At 40.0% G+C, this 19,068-nt stretch overlaps 1 protein-coding gene across 5 annotated transcripts in view; it reads left to right on the forward strand.

The window, feature by feature from the left end:
• The window catches only part of NRG1 (neuregulin 1), a 101,111-nt gene that overhangs the window by 59,867 nt on the left and 22,176 nt on the right, over positions 1–19,068 (forward strand). For all 5 annotated transcript variants that reach the window (XM_036402772.2, XM_054517823.1, XM_036402769.2 and 2 more), the window contains 2 exons: positions 9,531–9,660; positions 16,439–16,497. In XM_036402772.2, the coding sequence (XP_036258665.1) occupies positions 9,620–9,660; positions 16,439–16,497 (100 nt within the window). In that variant the 5' untranslated portion in view covers positions 9,531–9,619. The remainder of the gene's footprint in view (positions 1–9,530; positions 9,661–16,438; positions 16,498–19,068) is intronic.

Genomic DNA, 19,068 nt, shown 5'->3' on the forward strand with positions numbered 1-19,068 from the left:
ACACATCATGCAATCTTTTGAAGCCTGTGGGAGTCAGTCCCACCAGGACTACACTACACAGTTATGAAAAAAAATTCTTTCAGGCTAGGCAACCTGAAATCTTTCCACTTTGCCCTACTGGTCACGTTTTCTAGGCCATTCTTGTTTGTCTTTTTACTGTCACAAGTATGATTTCCCTGAGTGCCACTTCACACACACTCATTCTCAAGCAGCACTATAAACAGTGACAATTTCATACCTCCAGGCAGGAAATTAGGGAGGGAAATGAGAAAAGGTTCCCTTGCTACAGAAAGCTCTTTCTTTGATAGGAATTCTAAGGGCTTTGACAGTTTGCAATTAAAGGACCCTGCTTAAAGAATCCAAAGGATCTTGTTATGAGCAAGGCATAACCTAATATTGTCTCTCTCCACCACTGTTCTCTAGAGAGAGAAATTCCAAACAGGGAGGTGGTAACTCTGTATTCTTCAAAACAATAGGTCCCATTGCTGTGCTGGTGGATAACACAGTCAAAATTTCCCCCTGCAGCCACCCTGAGAGAATTTTTCTCTCTGGTCTCAATGAGCAATTCCCAAGGAGGACAGAAGACTCAATCATCTCGCAGAACCTGCATAAGAGACCTAACAGCTCTGTCTGAGATTTTATCATACCTTTTTCCAAGGAAACTGACACATTTCAAGTTGAGGTATTATTTTTAACAGCAAAAGAATAAAGCCTGTCTTCTTGCCTACAGGTTATATTTCAAAACTTTATTTTGAATTGTACAGGAAATTTTAAATTTAAAGAAAGGTAAAAAATCAAAGGCCATGGAAATCTCTGGTGTAATACAAATATCCAGGTAAACTGACAAATAAATTGAGTGCATTAGAAAGGAAACTGTCTTTAATGAGAATGCTTATTCTTGTTCTTTGCTTATCTTCCTATCTGTCTGTCTATTGAGAGTCCTTTCTTGTAATTCTTTCTTATCAAAGATATCAAGGAGATATTTGGCACTCTGTGAGCAACCCTTTGTGTTTTCTAGAGAAGTTGCCTTTGCTGTATCTTCAACTCAGAACTGAAAGCACATTTCTGCACTAGTCTGTGTCAGAGCTTGTGACAAGGCTACAATTATATCTTAAAAGCTAATCTCTGCTACTCTGCTCTTCCCCACCGCCCAGGGTCCTCAGGCTGGTTGAACAGATTGAGCTTCCATTGCCTTCAGGTTTAGCACATCCCTTTCATGCCTCACATTTCCAGAGGCTTCCTCTCATCACCACCTCCCTGAAGCAGATTGCCACAAGGAAAGCAACCAATAGCCTTCTGTGCTTTGGGGATGGGGGCATGGGCAGGAAACGTGTCCTTAATGACTTTGAAGATGTGCTTCAAAGTCCATGAAAGCTTGTTTCATTGTGGAATTAGTAACCTATATATTTTTCACTGCAGAGTATGCTGTAGGAGACAAATTAATGGGTGCCTAAGAATCCTGGACTGGACATTTAAAATTTTTCAAGGAAAGGTTGCAGACACAGCCTCCTCTTGCAAATTTATTTAACATGAAGTATTTCAGTGGGTAAATCTTGCTTTCAAGAGGACTAAAGGCACTTCAGGCTTAAGTGCCTTAACACTTAAGGCACCATGCTGAAGTCCATTCTCCTTCAGAAAAACTTTATAAAGACACAAGGGGAAACATGGAAGTGAATGTGTCAATAAATTTAGTGGGTGCTTGAGTGCAATCTCAAATTTATGTGGGCTTATTGGCTCACTTTTAGTTATATTCTTGCTGTAGTGCTTTTCTGAAAGAGGATTCATGACAGGGATTATCATGAATTTATATGAAATGTAATTTGTAATAAAAAGCTTCCAGGCTTTCTTTCATAAGCTGCTAAATATTCTTTATTATCCCTGCTTCTCTGTGAGTTGATAGAGCTAAAGAGGTAAAGCCATTTTGCACTGATCTGCACAAGTATAATTGGTTACTTGGAATTAATAACAAAAATCCTTCAGAGGAAAGAGGAACAAGAATAGATTTTGACTGACTATGTTATAATGGAATGAAATTATTTCAGTACTCTATGTGATAAGGAAGTAGTTATGACAGTATCACTACATACCCATTAGGGCAAACTTGATGGTACCAAATGGAATCTGTAATCTGCCACAGTAACTTTCAGGAGGAGTAAGACAGCACGGCTACCTGAGCTGAATCTAGCTGCAGCTAATCAGATCTAGATTTTCTACCATTATCTATTTGAGTAATTGAATATTGGTTACAGCACAAGTGAGCTAAATGATCAACACTCACAGAAAACATCATATGTGGACTGTAATAGAGAAAAAAAATTCCAGAGTTTGCATCCTGAGGCAGGGAAAGCAGTGGTAATACAGCTGTACTTGCTATCTCATTTCCCAGGAAGCTTGCTGCCATGCAAATCTGCAGTTGAATTTGGGTAGCTGGCAGGGCCTTAAGATAATGTTCAGATTCCCTCGGGACATTTTCTTGAAGGACAGCCATCTGTCTTCATAATCTTCATAGTCTTTGTGTGCTTGTCCTTTCAGTTCTGTCAAGGTTGTTCTTCCCTGCTTTTTAAGTGAAAAGTCTTCTTGAGTTAAAACTTTTGGCTATGGTGGTTTGCTCGTACAGAAAGGATGCTGTTTGGATTAGGGTGCCCCCCCACACTGCCTTTCAGAACCAGGACATTTAGGACTTGAGAAAAGAGCCTAAGTTCTCTGCTTTACTGTCTTGAGTCCAGACCTCCTGCCAGCAGTTTGATTTCCATATAGATCCAATCAGTCACCTCTTCAGGCTGCAATGCAGCTGCAGATGGTTGCAATAGCACCTTTCTTATTGCTTAGACAGGGCCATGACAACAACTGGAAAACTTGATCTGCCCAGTGATTTGGTGCAGTCAGTTCTCCTGAGGTTGGTATCTGTGCCTTGGCACTCAGCAGAGGATGGCTTCTCACCTGTCCAACAGCTGTTTTCTCTTCTGAGTGAAATGGCTCCACTGGGAGCAGGGCTAACAGGGGAGGAACTGGACAACCAAGGCAGCTCTTCCTTTGTCAAGCTCCACCTCCACTCTAAGTCTCCTTTTCAGTTTCAGTGGTCTCCTCTGCATCTGCACTGGTGGTCAGCAGACTGAAGAGACCTTTCAGAGCTCTGTAGAAGAGCTGTGAGATACACAGGAATAAGACACACATGATGAAGCATCTCCTAGCAAATGTATTAATGGTTGTTTAGAATGGGCTCAGCCCATTATTTAGCCCATTACTTCAAGACCAATAAGTTATGTACCTTACCTTGATGCGCAGTGAACATGGAAAAGAGGCCTTGTGGCCTCCAAAACAAGGTGAGCCAGGAATACTTCCCTAAAGTTTATTTGGCCACTCAGGTTTTTCTGCATGATGGGATCTTCTCCAGTGCAGCAAAGGACTCCTCACTGGATAACATTCATTGTATCATGACATTTGGATTCAGCTCCTTGTCTGCTGTCTGCTTTAATCTAAGGTCTCTAAATTTTCAGACCCTCCCACCCATTCCTGGCTCTTGCAATGTTGTCTCCCAATAGTAAAAGCACTTCCTTGTCTGGCTTGTCTGACCACTTCCTGTCAGTTTAGCATTCCTGAGCTTAGACCTGTTTTTCCTGCATTGGTCCAATCTATGTATATTTCCTCTGTGCCTCCTTTCTTTTCTTTACCTTCTGTTTCTTTCTACCACCCACACACTTTTTCCTCTAGGAATGCTCTTGTCTGTCACTGCCTTGTGTTTCACCATTCATGTTTCCCTTCATCAGGTGGGGAAAGTTTTCTAAAGGCTCTTACAAACCTTTCACTTATCACACCACTCTCAAGTGCAAGCTGACATCTTTCATGGTAGTGAAACAGTATGCCTTGTCTCAAAGCTCAGTTTCAACCAAGTCTTTCCATTCACTAGTAGTCTTCCACAGCCTACGTTTTCCACCCTTCTTCTGAAAACTTTCTTTTGCAAGCAGTGATTGCATGTCCTCACTAACAACTTGTGAACTTCATGTGTCTGTGCCCATGCTTTCTACCATCTCAAAGTTAAATGAAGCAAACAGAAATTGTTCTTGATCAGCAGTGTTTAGCATGTGTCACCTCTTGACCCTCTGTGGTGAGCCAGATGCTGTGCAGGTCTCGCCGTCGTGCGCCTGCCAACTGGGTTAGTCTGTTGGCCTATCGGGGAGGAAGCGATCGGGTGGTGCAGCAAGCTGAAGCGTCTGTGCTTTGTTTTTCTTCTTTTTTTTAATTATTTTTTTTTTACTTTGCTTTGCGAAGGTTGGATTTGTGAAAGGAAACCACCACTGAGTCCGTGTCATAGGGGGAAGAGAGACATGCTGCCTTGGTTCAGCAAGAGTTTATGTGCTCTCAATCTTTCCTGAAGTTTCTATCTTGCAGACCCGGCGATTTCCTGTTTCCTTCTTGCTGGCCCTGATCTTCATAGAGATAGTGCCAAAGTGAGAAAGTACTGTCTTAGGGCCAAAGAACAATTCCACTAACTTTCAAGCACTCAACTCCAGCTGCTGGCTGAACAAATCCTCCTCTCGTGTAGAGGTCCCAGGAATCTCTTACACTGCATGTTATTTGTGAAGAGAGAAGCTGAAAAAAATTTTAACTGGATTGAACAGCCAGTTTAGGGTATTAAATCACAAAAACAATGTGAAAAATTCTGAGCAGCCCCATGAAATAGACTTTAAATGTCTTATATAAAGACTTGGCTGTTTTGGAGGGTTTTTCCTCTGGTGTTTATCTGTTGGTGTTGGTAGTGTTTTTTAAACCTTTGGTATGTTCACAGCTACATGAATGCAGTTTGAGGTCTGAAACAATTAAGTGTGAAGGACTGTATGAAATATATCTTTTTACACACCTGGTAAAATAGAAAGTCTTGTGATGTTGTCTCTTCAGAAAGGGCCTAACTTTTGATTGCTCTCATGTTTTGGCTTCTCTTCTCCTTGAAAGTACACATATAGCTTCTGCTGCCCACAGTTACACTGGAACCAGCAGCTTTCCTCATTCAGTACAGTACAGAAATGCCAAGCTTTTCTGTACTGTAAGTACCTTGCAAGTTGGATTCATCAGGGAAGTCAGAGTGAGTTGAAGAGGTTCAGTACTCAGCAGGAAGAAAGTGTAGGTGGTTTCATGGAGATACAGTGCTACAGCCAAGGTTGCACAGGGAATCAACGTACCCTACAGATCAGGGATGTGCATCGCTAAACTGCTTATCAGCAAGTCAAGAGGGAGCTGGACTGTGTTTTCAAAGAAATGAATGAACTTCCAAGTGTAGGGATATGAGTTTGTAAAACTGGCTTTCATCTGGGAGCAGACACTCTGTTGCCCCAAAGCATGTTTGTGTGTACCTCCTTCTGTCCCTCTGTCCGTCCTTCACTCCATGCAGGTCCCTTTCTCACCAACAGCATGAGCCACAGGTTCACAAAAGGGGACTGGAAAGATGTCCATATGCAGTCCAATAAGGTGGCATATTTACCTCCAGTAAGTGGCCTTCTAGTGAGAATGGCAAACTTTCCTTTGTGCTGCAGATGCCACTTTGCCTCCGTTGAGTCATAAGCATCTCACTAGCTACCTTGCATGAGTTTGAGTGTGTCCTCTGATTTTACACCACCTTTGCAGAAACTCAATTCAAAAAGGAATGGATACTATTCTGTTTAGGTTGCAAAGCTCTTCCCTCTTAGTCTGAATTGAGTAAGAGATCCCTTAGGGCTCCTCTCAGTGGACCGTCTAGTCTGTGCATGGTCTGGGAGTCTTGGTGCTGTAGCCTCTAAACATCAGAGGGTTTCTTGGAAAGTAAGAGAGAGAAAGAGAATGCATTTTTCTTTCAGACCAGAAAAAAAGGGTCAGAGATTTCCCAGGTAAGAACAGAATTACATGAAGTTTTTTCTGTTTGACATGAAATGAACCTAAGGTAGTTTTACAACAGTAATTCACCTTTCATAGAACTGCTTTTGTAAAACGGAATAACTTATATTTTTCTTCTTGTTAATGTCTTTAGGCAATTCCCATGAATGGGAGCCAATCTCATTGTTTTTCACTGCCGTGTGAATATTTGCTCTACAAGTAGTGACCTTGTTCACACTGCCTGCAGCTGCTTTTTTAAATATGGTGTTTCTGCCTTCAGAGAAGGAAGAGGGGAGTGTTTTCAGATATTCTCTCATGCATGATATTTTCAAGTTGTGATTTACCTGTACTGTGTGTAACTTAGTCCTTGCAGTAAGCTGTGTTAGAAAAAAAACAGCTTTTCTCTCTTGTGCTTGTATAGCTGAAGAAAACATTTTAAAAAAGAAAGTAGGTACAAATTTTGACTAGGTGGAGAAGTAACAGTGTACAGATACACATTCTACAGCTGTGTGCTTTACCTCATCACTGCTGGTCATTCCCACTTAACATTTTCCGAGATCATGTCTGCTAGAGATGTACCGAAAGGCCATATTCTGGGTGTAGTTATGGGCTATATGAAATGGCTCTGATGAACACCTGCTCCCAAACACAACATTTCTTCTGTTATGTGGTTTTAAGTGAAACCCAAACCCATAGTTAGTGTTTCTTGTATTTAATTGGCAATTAGGCTTATAGTGCATACACTGAATACGGGCCATATGCCATAAAAACTATGCATTCTTTGCAAAGAAAAATTAATATCATAATTAATTCCCGGTAGATCTTTTTCCTCCCCTCAACTCATTACAAAACTCAGACAGACAGGGACTATGGTGCCAGCAGAGCAGTAATGCAGAGAAACTTCTTGTGCAAGATTTATACAACAGTTTTGAACATGTGATGCCCAAAACATGGATGAAGATACTCCTCACAAATATATGTGAAGCCCTTGTCTCATAAGATTCCTCTGAGAGCTGCAGATTATTCCCATCTCTGATAATCAGTTCAGAGCAATTGCTGCTGTCCAAATCTGACTTATATCAGTTGGAAAATCACTGGTAACTTTGAAACTCCATGGTGTTCTGGTTTTGATTGAACTTCTGCTTAAAGAAAAAGCAATTACAGATAGCTACAAGTCCACTTGTTACGGTATCTACCTTCAATGTTCAATTTAAAACATTACATTAGCCAGCAGGTTAGCAAAATGGTGGGGTTTCTTTTTTTTTCAAAAATGTTGCGGACAATATTGCTGGTTTTCCCCTTTCAAATTAATGCACTAGCTTTCTGAGCTCAGGGACATCCTCAGGTATTTGACTCACAGCTTGAAGTGTGTCCTTTATTAAGGGGTGGACTGTTTATCAGCAGTGATAAGCTTAATATTGTGTGCATGTTGAGACTCACAAAGGCTTCAAAGTATGCATTAGCTATGCAGATGGAATTTGTTCACCCCCGTTGTTACATCAACATGGTATGACACAGCCTGTCATGTCAGGCATCTCCTTTCTGATAATAATCCAGGCTTCTTTCAAACTGGCAGAGAAGGAAAGTCTCTTCTACAAGGCAAATCGCCCCATCCTAAGGGAGGGGAGATCCTCAAGGATGGTGGTCAAGCCTCTGACATCAGATATAGAGGACTCTTCATTGCTGAGCGGATGGCAGTCTGGAGGCCAGCCTTTTGTCAACATTGGGTGCAAAGTCCTGTTTGAACTGGTGCTAGCTGAAAGAGTGTCAGACTACTCTTAAAACATGACCCCTTTTCCTGCCCCTAGACCAGACATTAATTTATCCTGGTCTGAGAGGATATAAATCATGCTTTGAGGGGCCAGGAAAAAGGAATGTGTTATTAAGAGGAATCTGTACTCCATGTTTGCATTTCATTAACACTAAGAGGCCCCAGTCAAGACCAGGATCTGTGGAGATGTGAAACAATGTGTGGATGCAAGTGAGAAGTAGAAGGGAGCTTCAGTTTTGGAGGCCAATGGAGGGTTTTTCCTGACCTGTTAGAGGAGAGCACCCCATACAAGCAAGGCAGCATGGAAGAAAGAGAAAGAAGGCAAGGTAGTGCACTCGCCCAAGTACTGAGTGCTAAATATGTGTTTACTTGGAAGATAATGTGAAATGCATAAAAGTGAAATGTGACAGGGACTGTATCATACTATAGTTTGAAATGCATAAGTGGTATTTGTTCGTAGTTGATCTGCTAAAACCATGTTTTCTTCAGATTCAGTGTGCACAGGAAATGGTAGAATGTCACACATCACCTATTATAAGCATACCCCTTGGGTGCCTTTGTGTTAGAAAAGGTTTCAAATATCAGACAACTTTTCTGTAGGTATTTGCAGCTTTCTAGTCAACTCCAGTGAAATCAGTCAATAGGCAGTAGCATTGTTTCACCTCAGGGTACAAACTGTCTCTCAGAAACAAAAATATTGAGTTTTTTTGATCACAGTAGCAAAATTCCTAACTTCTGTATGTCTGGAAATAAACAAATATCATGCAAGAATCTCCACCACTTTTTACAGTTTGCAGGTAGTCACTTCAGTTAGTTTTAGCATTTAAAATGTATGGGCATATTGTCAAGAGTTTAAGCTTCACCTGCAATCAATGTGGACAGACCATCACCACCAAAGGGGCTTATCCCTCTCCTTGGGGGGATAAGTTGAGTTGCTTTCTGTGAGCTTATGAAGAGCATATCCTTGACAGAAATTGCATTGGCAAATCCTAAGACTGTGATTGCTTATCCTTCTCTGGCAGCATCCCTAAAGGTTGCTAAATAAACAATGCTCCTGCCTTCTCTAGATATTCCCTAAATCCAGCTCGGAGTAAGCTACAAAACACTGTGATCAGGGTGATCCTTTCATTTAATAGCAATTTAGACACCTAATGGTTTTTAGCAGCGTTGGTGTCCCAAAACGTCATGCTCATCTCAAGCAGATGAGCCCAACTGCAGAAGATGCTAGGCTGGCCTCTGGATCAAAGATTCCTGTGGACACAGTGGTTGCAATTGTATATGCACAGGAAGGAACAAAACCTCTCTTCCTCCTAGAGAGTCAATCCAGAAAAGTCACAGCTGTCATTTATGAGCAAGAACAGAGACAGCCAGAATTCAGCCATTCACCCTCTCCTCAGGGAGAAGGAAGTGGCTGGACTTGAATAAGCACAGGGCTTCAGGTTAAGCTTCACTGAAAAATACCTGCTTCAAGGCAATACCAGGAGGAAATATCATCCACGACCTTATCACTGGACACTGTATCAGCAATTGGTAATGACTGTCACACCCCAAAATCACTTGAATGCAATTAATGCAACAAAAATTACTGCACATAAATTACACATTTTCGAGGAAACACCTATGAGTGGTGCAAAAATTTTAGGCCACTTCATGGACAGGGCTAGGAAAACCCTCACTTCCTCCCAGGCTGAGTATGGGATTGTGTGTCTCTGAAGTATGTATTTAAACTCCACTCTCTCTGGCAATCAGCAAAATACAGGGTCAAGTGATTAGTGCTTATGGTAGCAGCAGATAGAGAGCTCAAAGGGCTTGCCATATCCTCCCTAGCATTACTTCTTCCCTCACATAGAAGTACACTTACCAGTCAGAAAGAAAAACAGCCTCTGATCTGTGTTTTCATTCTTATCTTTTGCAGCCACTTCCACATCTACAACTGGGACAAGTCATCTCACAAAATGTGACATAAAACAGAAAGCCTTCTGTGTGAATGGGGGAGAGTGTTACATGGTTAAAGACCTCCCAAACCCCCCAAGATACCTGTGCAGGTAAGAAATCCTATCTGTTTCTTTTGTTGGAGCCATCGGGTCTCACAAATGTTTTTTTCTTTAGAGAAGCACCTGAAAAATGTCTTCTTCTGAACTTGCATTTCTTCATTTTTTAACCATGTGGATGTGGAAAGAATGCCAAGAATAACCTCTGTGTTCTACAGAGGCATATGAAACAAAGCAGAGGCTAACTGGGAAATATTTCTACATGGTGATGGCACAGCATCTTCTATTGGTGTTTATATGGCACAAAGTAACACAACTTGATCCTTATGTTAGAAAAAAATGAAACAGACACTGTAAAATAAATATGCTACATTTAGGGAATAAAAATGAGGGGGTGGAAACCTGCATTGAATATTACACTTTGTATAGAAGAAACTGTTCTTTTAATTGTCTGATGTATAACTGAACAGTTTCTGGTGAGACCAGATTCACAACTGTTGTTGCATTTAATTGCATAAAATCAATGAATGTCATGATCATGGTGGAGGTTACTATTTTGTGTGCTGATCTTGATTCATGAAATCATATGAGTTTTGTCTAGTGGGGTGCTTGTGCACCTTTCTCAGGTCCTGGTTGTGCCGTGTTTGTCTGCTGCAATAGTTCCTTGCATCAGAGAACATCCATGAAGAGCTGCAGCACTGGAATTTATCTCCTGTCTGGGAGCATGTCATGTAGCTTTTACCCCTGAAGATGAGCTAGCCATAGGGACTTCTTCACGCTATTTTGAGAGGAAACTCAACCTTTAAACCTTGGTACCATGCTTGGTACCTAAGAGTGGTGAGTGAAAAGGGTGCACTTTTGTGAGGATAATACTGTTTTCAGACAAAGAGATAGTGGTTGGTGAAGACTGTCATCTGCTGAAACTGCAGAATTTTTCAGTCTCCTTGGACTAAAAATTCAAAAAATTAAAAAACACTAATTTTGAAGATAGCTTTGGTAGGTGAGTTAGGTGAAGGTCTGTGATGCTTTCCCTAGGCCAGGAAGAAATTGACGGCTTGTCTTTGTTGGGTTTTTTGGGTTTTTGGTATTCAGGTTTTTCTAAAGGAAAACAAACAAACAAAAGCCAACAAAACCCCACCAAACCTCACAATGTCACAATGTGCAGGCTTACCTGTAAGTTTCGTCTTCTTTTTTTGTCTTTTTTTTTTCTTTTTTTTTTTTTTTTTTTTTTGTAGAAAGATATTACCTGCACATCATGGGCTTTGTTTTGCTTTGAATTTTCATGGATTGCTGTACTGCTCAAAGCAATGAATGCTCCATTGAATTTTAGGATCATTTTTAACTAAAGCGAATATGGAAAAGTTATATGTGCTGTGGGTTGGATTCTTTTTGAGAAAGAGAAAGAAAGATTTGTGTTAAATTTACATGGTCATTGTAAGCCAGCAGTCAAGATGAGCAGTTTGCTATGACTCTCCAGAGCATGTACAAGAGCCTGTGGGTTTCAGCTTCCTATCCAAACAGTGCTCAGAAAACTCCAGTGAATGGCAGAGCTGAGCATTGAGTAGGCTTGCTAATCATGAATATTGTCTTGGTAGTTTCAGAGGTATCCCATCTTCACTGGTATGAAGACGTCTTCATTTTAATTCAGACATCTGTGTATGTTCTGTAATGATGTTATAGACTGGCTAATTTTTTAATAAAATATCTTGGGGACATTTGAATAAAGTGGGGGCTGTTTTTCTCTATTGTGGACAAGAAATAACCTTTAATTCTGGGGCTGTGTTTCAAGGAAAAGACGATTCCCAGATTTGGCAGATGTGCCTCTGCCTGGGTGGTCCAAGACCTATTTGGAAAAAGCATCAGAGCTGTTAATTTAGACAGGATGAATCTCATTTACAAGAAGGCAGTGGAGAAGAATTCTTACCCTGAGAACAGTCAGGGCCACCACTATTTTGCAGGGCCACTTGCTATGCCCTCTAATACTTGCCAGAACAAAAATTTTATGTTGTGTAGTAAAACAATGCAATTCCACTACATAAGAAGTAAAAGTGAGTCTTTGAAAGTGGATGAAAATGAAGGGACAAAATACAAATACAAATACAAAATTAGTTTTCTTCTTACTTCTTTAAAAATAAAGATGTCCACTATTTATTCTAACATACCAGTTATCTAAAATAGGTATCTAACCACTACACATTGTCTTCATTGTTCTAAGAAAACAAATCTACTCCCAGAACATGCTTGTGGAAACAGAATGCTTGAAATATGGTACTTGCTCTTCATATTTCTGCCTCAGTAGCAAGTTCACATTTTTCCATATGGTCCATCTGTTGAGAGCAAAAACAAAATTTCTAAAGCATGAGCCATATCATTCTAAATTGGTTTTATCCCTAACCAAAAAAACATGACTCAGATTCAAAACAACCATGGAATTTTCCAAGTAATCTCTGGTTTTTTAAATCCCCTATTCTACTAAAAAAAATCCTAAATTCATCTTCAGTTAAAATCTGGCTACATATTAAAAAATAAAGTTTTATTAAATACATAGTGATGATCTGGACAGGATCAGATCTTGCTCTTCTGGATACTAGTGTGAACTTCAAGAAAATTCCCTGCTTTCACGAGGTAACCATGTGAAATGTTCAAGAAATGTGTGAAGACGTAGTAAAGCAATGTACAGCTACATCTGTGGTAGCATGTATTTTCCCCACACGTATTTTAATTAAGGTCCAAGATGGAGTAAAACACTCTCAAAATAGGACAGTTGGAATAGGAAGCTTTGACTATTTAAATAAACTAGTGTATAAAATTTTCAGAAGCTTTGTAAAAACATGAGTCACATTTTGAAAACATCATAGACTTAAGAAGCCTGGATGTTACTGGCTTCCTATGAGACTGGGATTCCTAAGTCATTTCTCTTCTGTTGGAAATGAATCCCCAGGTTCACTGAAGAAAAAAGATTTCAATAAATGCAAAATTCCTAGCAATTCCTTCTTGCTTGAAAAAATCTATGTGAATATAAGATCTGTTACACTTTTGGAGTGTTCTGCTTCATACCATGAAGGTCTTGATAATCTGACCAATTGATTTCTGACTTGCAGACATCATCTTTTCTAGTGGTTTTGTTATTACTGAAGAAATGAAATTTACAATGGAATTTCATTGGATTAAAAAAATGCTACTGTCTTAACAGAAGTGTGCTGCTGCTTTTCTTAACAGCAAAGGAGTGGATTATTTACTATTTAATGATATAGCCATTTTCTACATCTGTCTCCATGTAAAGGCCTTTGTAGAATAGAAATGGGCAGAATTTTCTTCAAACCAGCAAGTTTACAAGCAGAAGTTCCAGAAGTATTCATTCAAGAGACAGGATAGAAATACTAGTTCTTATTTAGGCCATGAAATGGATTATTAAGTACTGTACTTCCCATGGTAAAAAAAAATTCTCTACCACAATGCATTTGTTTGTAGGCAGTGAATGAAATGGAAATACAAACAATTCAGCCGTTTCCCTCCTGATGAAAAACAGTCTGATGATATGTGTTCAGTGTTCTGAGAAGCATCCACTAAACATGTGCAAATGCTGCTCTTTGCAACTAGTGTGTGTAGAAGGAAAAAAGCAATTATTTTGTTATATGTGGTTTGCTATTTTGGTTTTACCCAGTTAATACAATAAATAAATGGTTCAAGTAGCCTTTTTTAAGGCAGAAACAAAATTACAAAGCTCTTACAGCACAAACATACACATTTTGCTCTAAGTTGTTTGACCTCAACTTTTGCTACTGTCCTAAAGGAAAATGATACATGGATAACGATACAGAAAAAAAAAGCCATAACAAGAAATAATATCTGAAAACTTTGAGTAGGAAAAGGTGTTTGGGAAAGGATACCATAGCAAGCTGATTGTAAAAGTACAGTCTACAGGAAACAACCTTTCAAACTGGAAACTGTGGAAACTGTGCTGCAGTGCACATCTGAGCAATGAAATACCTTTAGCATTCACACATCCTCGTAAGTGGACAGGCTCATCTCAGCTTTCCTCTCATCTGTCCCACCCTGAGCTCATTCTCGAGGCAGATGCTGCAGCCCATTTGCTGACAATGGTTTCAGAGCAGTATAAACACACTGGAGCTGTTTTCGGCACCATCTCAACAGGGCTGACCCTGCTTGGTCTGGAAGTGATTTCTGCATTGTCTATACCAGTGCTCAAGTTGTTTTCATCACCTCCACAGCTGCACCAACATCTGAAAACTAGTACAGACAAAACAAGCAACCACCAGCAGCCAGTGGCAGGAGGAAAACATGAGGCTTTCAATCACATTCCTTGGGAATTTGTAGCATTTAGCCTGATGACAAAGATGTAAAGGACCCTGTGAACTGAAAGCCAAGCATAAGCAAATGCCGGCTTTCCAGGGACAGCCATTTAACAAGATCAGTAGTGCAAAAATATTTTTATTGCTGATTCATTAACACAGATCAAAATTCTTGCTATCAAAAGCACTTTACCTTCTCTCAAATGTGCAAAGTCTTCTGTCATGCCTAGCAAAAACATCTTCTAAAGACAGAGTTACCCTTGTTGCGTTTTTCTCAGCTGAATATGTCTGTGGAGACTGGGATCTCTCCACACTGGGTACTCGCCAAAAGAGGTGACTTTGGCTCTGAAGAACCCAAACTCTCTTCCTTAATAAACAAATATATCATTGCAGCAAATCAGGTTCAAAGAATCAGCTTCAGATTCTCAAAATATACCTTTATTACACAAATATCATTCCTGCATGGTTTGTTTGAACAAGATGCTAGTGTTTATCCCTGACGCTGATCCTTTGCCAGAGAGATTTTCTGAAAGTCTCACTTGTGCAAGGGCAGCATCCCTGCTTTTTAGGGCTAGAGGCAATTGTAGAAAAGCAGAATTTAAAATATTGGGACAGCTTTCAGCACACATGGAACTCAGATGGATAGAAGAAATGGAGGATTCTTCTGACCAACAAGTATTTGCAAATAATAAGGCTTTTTAGCACATGGCAAGTAACTTATGAAGACATTTGAAAAAGAGGCCAGCACCATGTCATCAGCAGGAGAAAAAGAGTGGGAGATTCTTGCATGATGGCAAAGTCACGGAAAGCATCACGAAGACAGGCAACACAACAGAAATGTTTTCACAGGAGCGGATATCAGGTAATTTCAGGTTAATGCTGAGTAAGAGTGGCGAGAAGAAAGAGAAAGAGGAAAGATTGAAATATGTAGATCCTTAGTATGGTGGACAGTCATTCACACTTAAGTCTGAAGCACAGGAAGCCTGTCTATGGTGATATTTTGGGAGCCTGAGCCCTACCCCGCCATGGAGAATGAAGGTGAAGGAAGAATTGGTAGGAAGCATCAGAAAAGAAGGGCAAATCATTGAAGAGAAATTCCTTCTCTATGATCAAGGAGAAAGCTGCCCTGAAGTTTTTTGCAGAAGAGCTTATAAGCTGGAAGGACAGATAACTCCAGGGCTGCAAATCTTGGGAGCACTTCTGCCCTCTCATTTTACTTATTGTCTGGACTGACTTATTTTACCTTCTTGTGAGCTATGTTGAATATACTTCCCTTTGGGTCTGACTTTGTCTTCTCACCTTTTGGATTTTTGCAGCTTTTTGGTGATCACTGTACTAACTATTCCTCCTCAAAGCAAATTACCAGAAGACACAACGTGCCACCACAGAAATAAGAAAATCATGGTATTTTCATAGATTTTATGTGACTAATGAAAGCAACAGTGTAAATTGTTGTTATGCACTGCATTGCAAGTTTTAAAAAAGAACTCAAACTGGGCCTTTCATGAGATGGAATAAGCAGTGAGCTGGTACACATTTTTGCTAGCCATGATTCTTCTATCTTTTTCAAAACAGACAAGGGAAAATACTTTTTTTTTCTCTGATGGATTTTTGCTGTAAATTTTGCAAAGTTTTATCTTCTGGAAAGGTTATACTTTCTTGCTTCTCTTCTGATCATTTGTCACTAACACCCAACCAGGAGGTCACTTAATGCACTCGCACTCCATAGACCAGCAGATGTAAGTCTGTTAGTGCAGTGGTTTTGGTGTACTATTGCTTATCACGTTTTTGCCCTTTAGGTGCCAACCTGGATTCACTGGAGCAAGATGTACTGAAACTCTGCCCATGAAAATCCAAAACCAAGAAAGTATGTTAAAATAATCTGAACTTTGCTTTCTTCCCCAACTACAGCAACAAAATCAATAGTACTTGGTGTTTTCACAGTTCAGCTGGAACCGGCCTCTTTACTCACTAATTTGTGACCTGATTTTCTGAAGTACAATCTGTACACCATGGCATTATTGACCTCCAAAATATTTCTTGTTTGTGTGATTTTTGATCTTTCCATTCATTCACAGATGCATTTGTTTTGCACACGCTGGCAGTTTTCCTATTTGGGAGACTGCTGCAAAGTGCAACCCTAAAAGACCAAACTCATGGAGATGACTGTGTACAGATCTTGTGTCCTTGCTGCCTTGTGGAAAGAGCATCCTAAAACCAATCTCGGTCTCTGGAATGGTGAATTTCTGTCTCAGATCTTGAAACACATTTTGATCTGGATTGGTTTGGTTTTGGCTGGTTTTGCAGGGGGTATTTCTTTACATTTCCACAGAGCAAATGACTTGCTCTCAACATCCTGAGCTATTTTAACACACTAAACCGAGATTCAGTTTCTGAAAGTGAACTCACCAAGTCATATCAGTTGACACTGAAGGAGCTTCTTTCTTAGCATATATTCACCTCTTCTCTTTTCTCTGTTTTTTTCTCTACCATTTTTTTTTGTTTGTTTTTCCTCTCAGGTGCCCAAATGAATTTACTGGTGATCGCTGCCAAAACTACGTAATGGCCAGCTTCTACAGTACGTCCACTACTTTTCTGTCTGTGCCACAGTAGAAGCATGCTCAGTCGGTGCTGCTTTCTTGTCGCTGCATCTTTCCTCCAATTTTTTTTTTAATCTGTAACTAGATTTGTTGCCTAAGGCCTAATATTGATTGTCTCTGCCTGTTGCATGAGAATTATAACAAAAAGCAATTGCAAATTATAACAGAAAGCAATCCTGAGATTGTTTGGCATTGAGGGTAGGGGGAAATGCAAGGCTTAGGAATGCTGTGAAATTAATTCTGACTGTGTGATATGGACTCCCTGCTGACATCAAGCAGAAAAAGTACAAAAATGAGATTTTGAAAGTCTCCCCTTTTATTTGCCACAAAAAGCTTAAGAGTCACGATACAGGCCAGCACTCCCTCAACCAAAGGATGGGTAGCTAGTCCTCTACTTATATATGACATTTGGAACTAAAGGTTAAAGGTAATTGAAGTGCTTACATTGTTTCTAGTGAGTACTTGCCAAATAGGATCAAAATTTTCTTCCTCCTCCTTGTCCAAGCTTCAGTGGAGAGAGCACAGAAAAAAAAAAGAAAAAGAAAAGATGAAGACATTACTTAAAGAACGAGGTCTAACATGTTTTGGGTATATTGTGAGTAAGAGGTGCAAGAGATCAAAGATTAATCGGCCAAATGAAAGTGTCAGACACGCACATACACAGACTGCTAGAATCAGCACTGTAGTCACATCCCATAAGATTTCCCATGGAGAAATGGGCTAATTATTATTGTTTGACAAGGATGTAGCAGAAGGTACACTATATATTTATTTTCTCTCATTGGCTATAGCAAAGTCAAAGGTAACGTAGAAGAAAATTGCTTAGGTCTTACATTTAAATGCATGTGTACTACTTACATTTGATTGTTCCTGGCATCAGAATATGTGATCTAAAAGCAGTATTATAGAAACTGGTTTTTTGATGGATTACTTGCCAGCACAGAAAGACTATAAGCCAGCTTAGTTTAATTTCCATTGGTATATAGGACAAAAAGCTGTAAGTATGTGCTGGACATTTTGGAGCCTGAAGAGGTGCACAGGTTTTCTCTTATACTGATGGATGAAAAGCATCCATACATAATTCATACTTTCTGTCATAGAAGCTACCCACATAAATCCCAAGAGTGCTGACTGGGGAACAGACCTTCCAGCACTCAAGTGTGCATTTTAAGCCCTGCTTTAGAAGCTTTATTAGTGTGAGTTATATTTAAATGCCTCTGGTAATGATGGCTCTAAAAATTTTAATGCTGTTACGGTATTTGTTTATCAAATGTTAGATTTAAGTGGCCTTTTCTGTGGATTGTGGTGGAAAGTACAGTTCAGATTTTCTGATCTTAGAATAATAATTTAAAAGGAGGTGGTGTAAAAATATGAGATCCATTGTTTGCTGCTGAATTTTTTCTGAAAACTAAAGAAGAATTGTATGTTGATTATAAATTCATTTTCCAACCTAGGAGAAAAAAAATTTTTAGGCAGGTTTTCCTTCCTTTCTTTTTCAGTTTCCGAACCCTGGTTGGGATTTTTAGAAACACCCGGTTGAGATTTTCTGAAGTTGATGCCATGGAAAAGGCACAGATGTTCTTGCCTTGCTGCAAGAATTACACATAGTTATTACTACTTAAGTTGGTCAGCACTTCCTCTCCTTGAAATGCAGAGACAGAGAGCACACCCCTGCCTACCTTAGGCCACCCTGAGAGCCCCAGCCAATGGCTATGAGAGTCTGGCACTTCTGCCTGCCCTGCATCTGCACTGCAACATCTGATTTCTTATACTGCTTAAGATCTTGGAATGACACTTTTGGAAAGGGTCCACTGAGGGCACATTTATACTTAACTAAAAAAAAATCAATGAAGAAGCATTTATATGACTTTTTATTATCATGCCCAAGGCAGACCAGACCAAGTTATTTAACAGAGAACTTGGAGAGTTCTCTAAAGGCAAATGTTCCATCTGGGACTTTAAGCCAAGCTCATATTTTGCACCCAATTTTGTGGATGATTAAGTTAGTTCTGTGGATGCAGCTTTTGCAAAGTACAGAGCAAACTGAGATGCTAAACAGCGTAAGTGGTAGTAGGAAACAAAAGTGTGTGTGTGAACCATACAGCTATCTAATTTCACTTGCTTTTAGAAGGGTCTTTCTTCATTTGGAAAGAAAGAGTCAGTGGGGTTCCAAGCCATGTGTACCTACCGATGAGCTGTTACTGTCTTAATTTGGCTGTTAAAGAAAATTTTTCTTCTGAAATCTCCCCTGGAGTTGGTATTTGAGAGCCCTGAAGCTACTGGGCTGAGGACCTTTTGCCAGATGAGAACAAGGCACCACTGGGCATTCTGGAAATGCCCTGTCCCAACAGAGTGCAAGGCTAACTTGACTCATCTCACAAGCCTGGCTCGCAGACCCTGTAGTGTCCTTTCCTTGAGCATAGCAGTCACAGCTGCTATTAGTGCTGCCCTGGGCTTTTTCTGTGACTGCTTTGACTTTGAGACTTGTAATCCACCACTGGTCCGTAAGACAGCAGAAGGCAGTCCACAAATTGTGGCAAAAATACATC

The sequence above is a fragment of the Molothrus ater genome, chromosome Z (genome assembly GCF_012460135.2).
Source record: "Molothrus ater isolate BHLD 08-10-18 breed brown headed cowbird chromosome Z, BPBGC_Mater_1.1, whole genome shotgun sequence".
NCBI lineage: Eukaryota > Metazoa > Chordata > Aves > Passeriformes > Icteridae > Molothrus > Molothrus ater.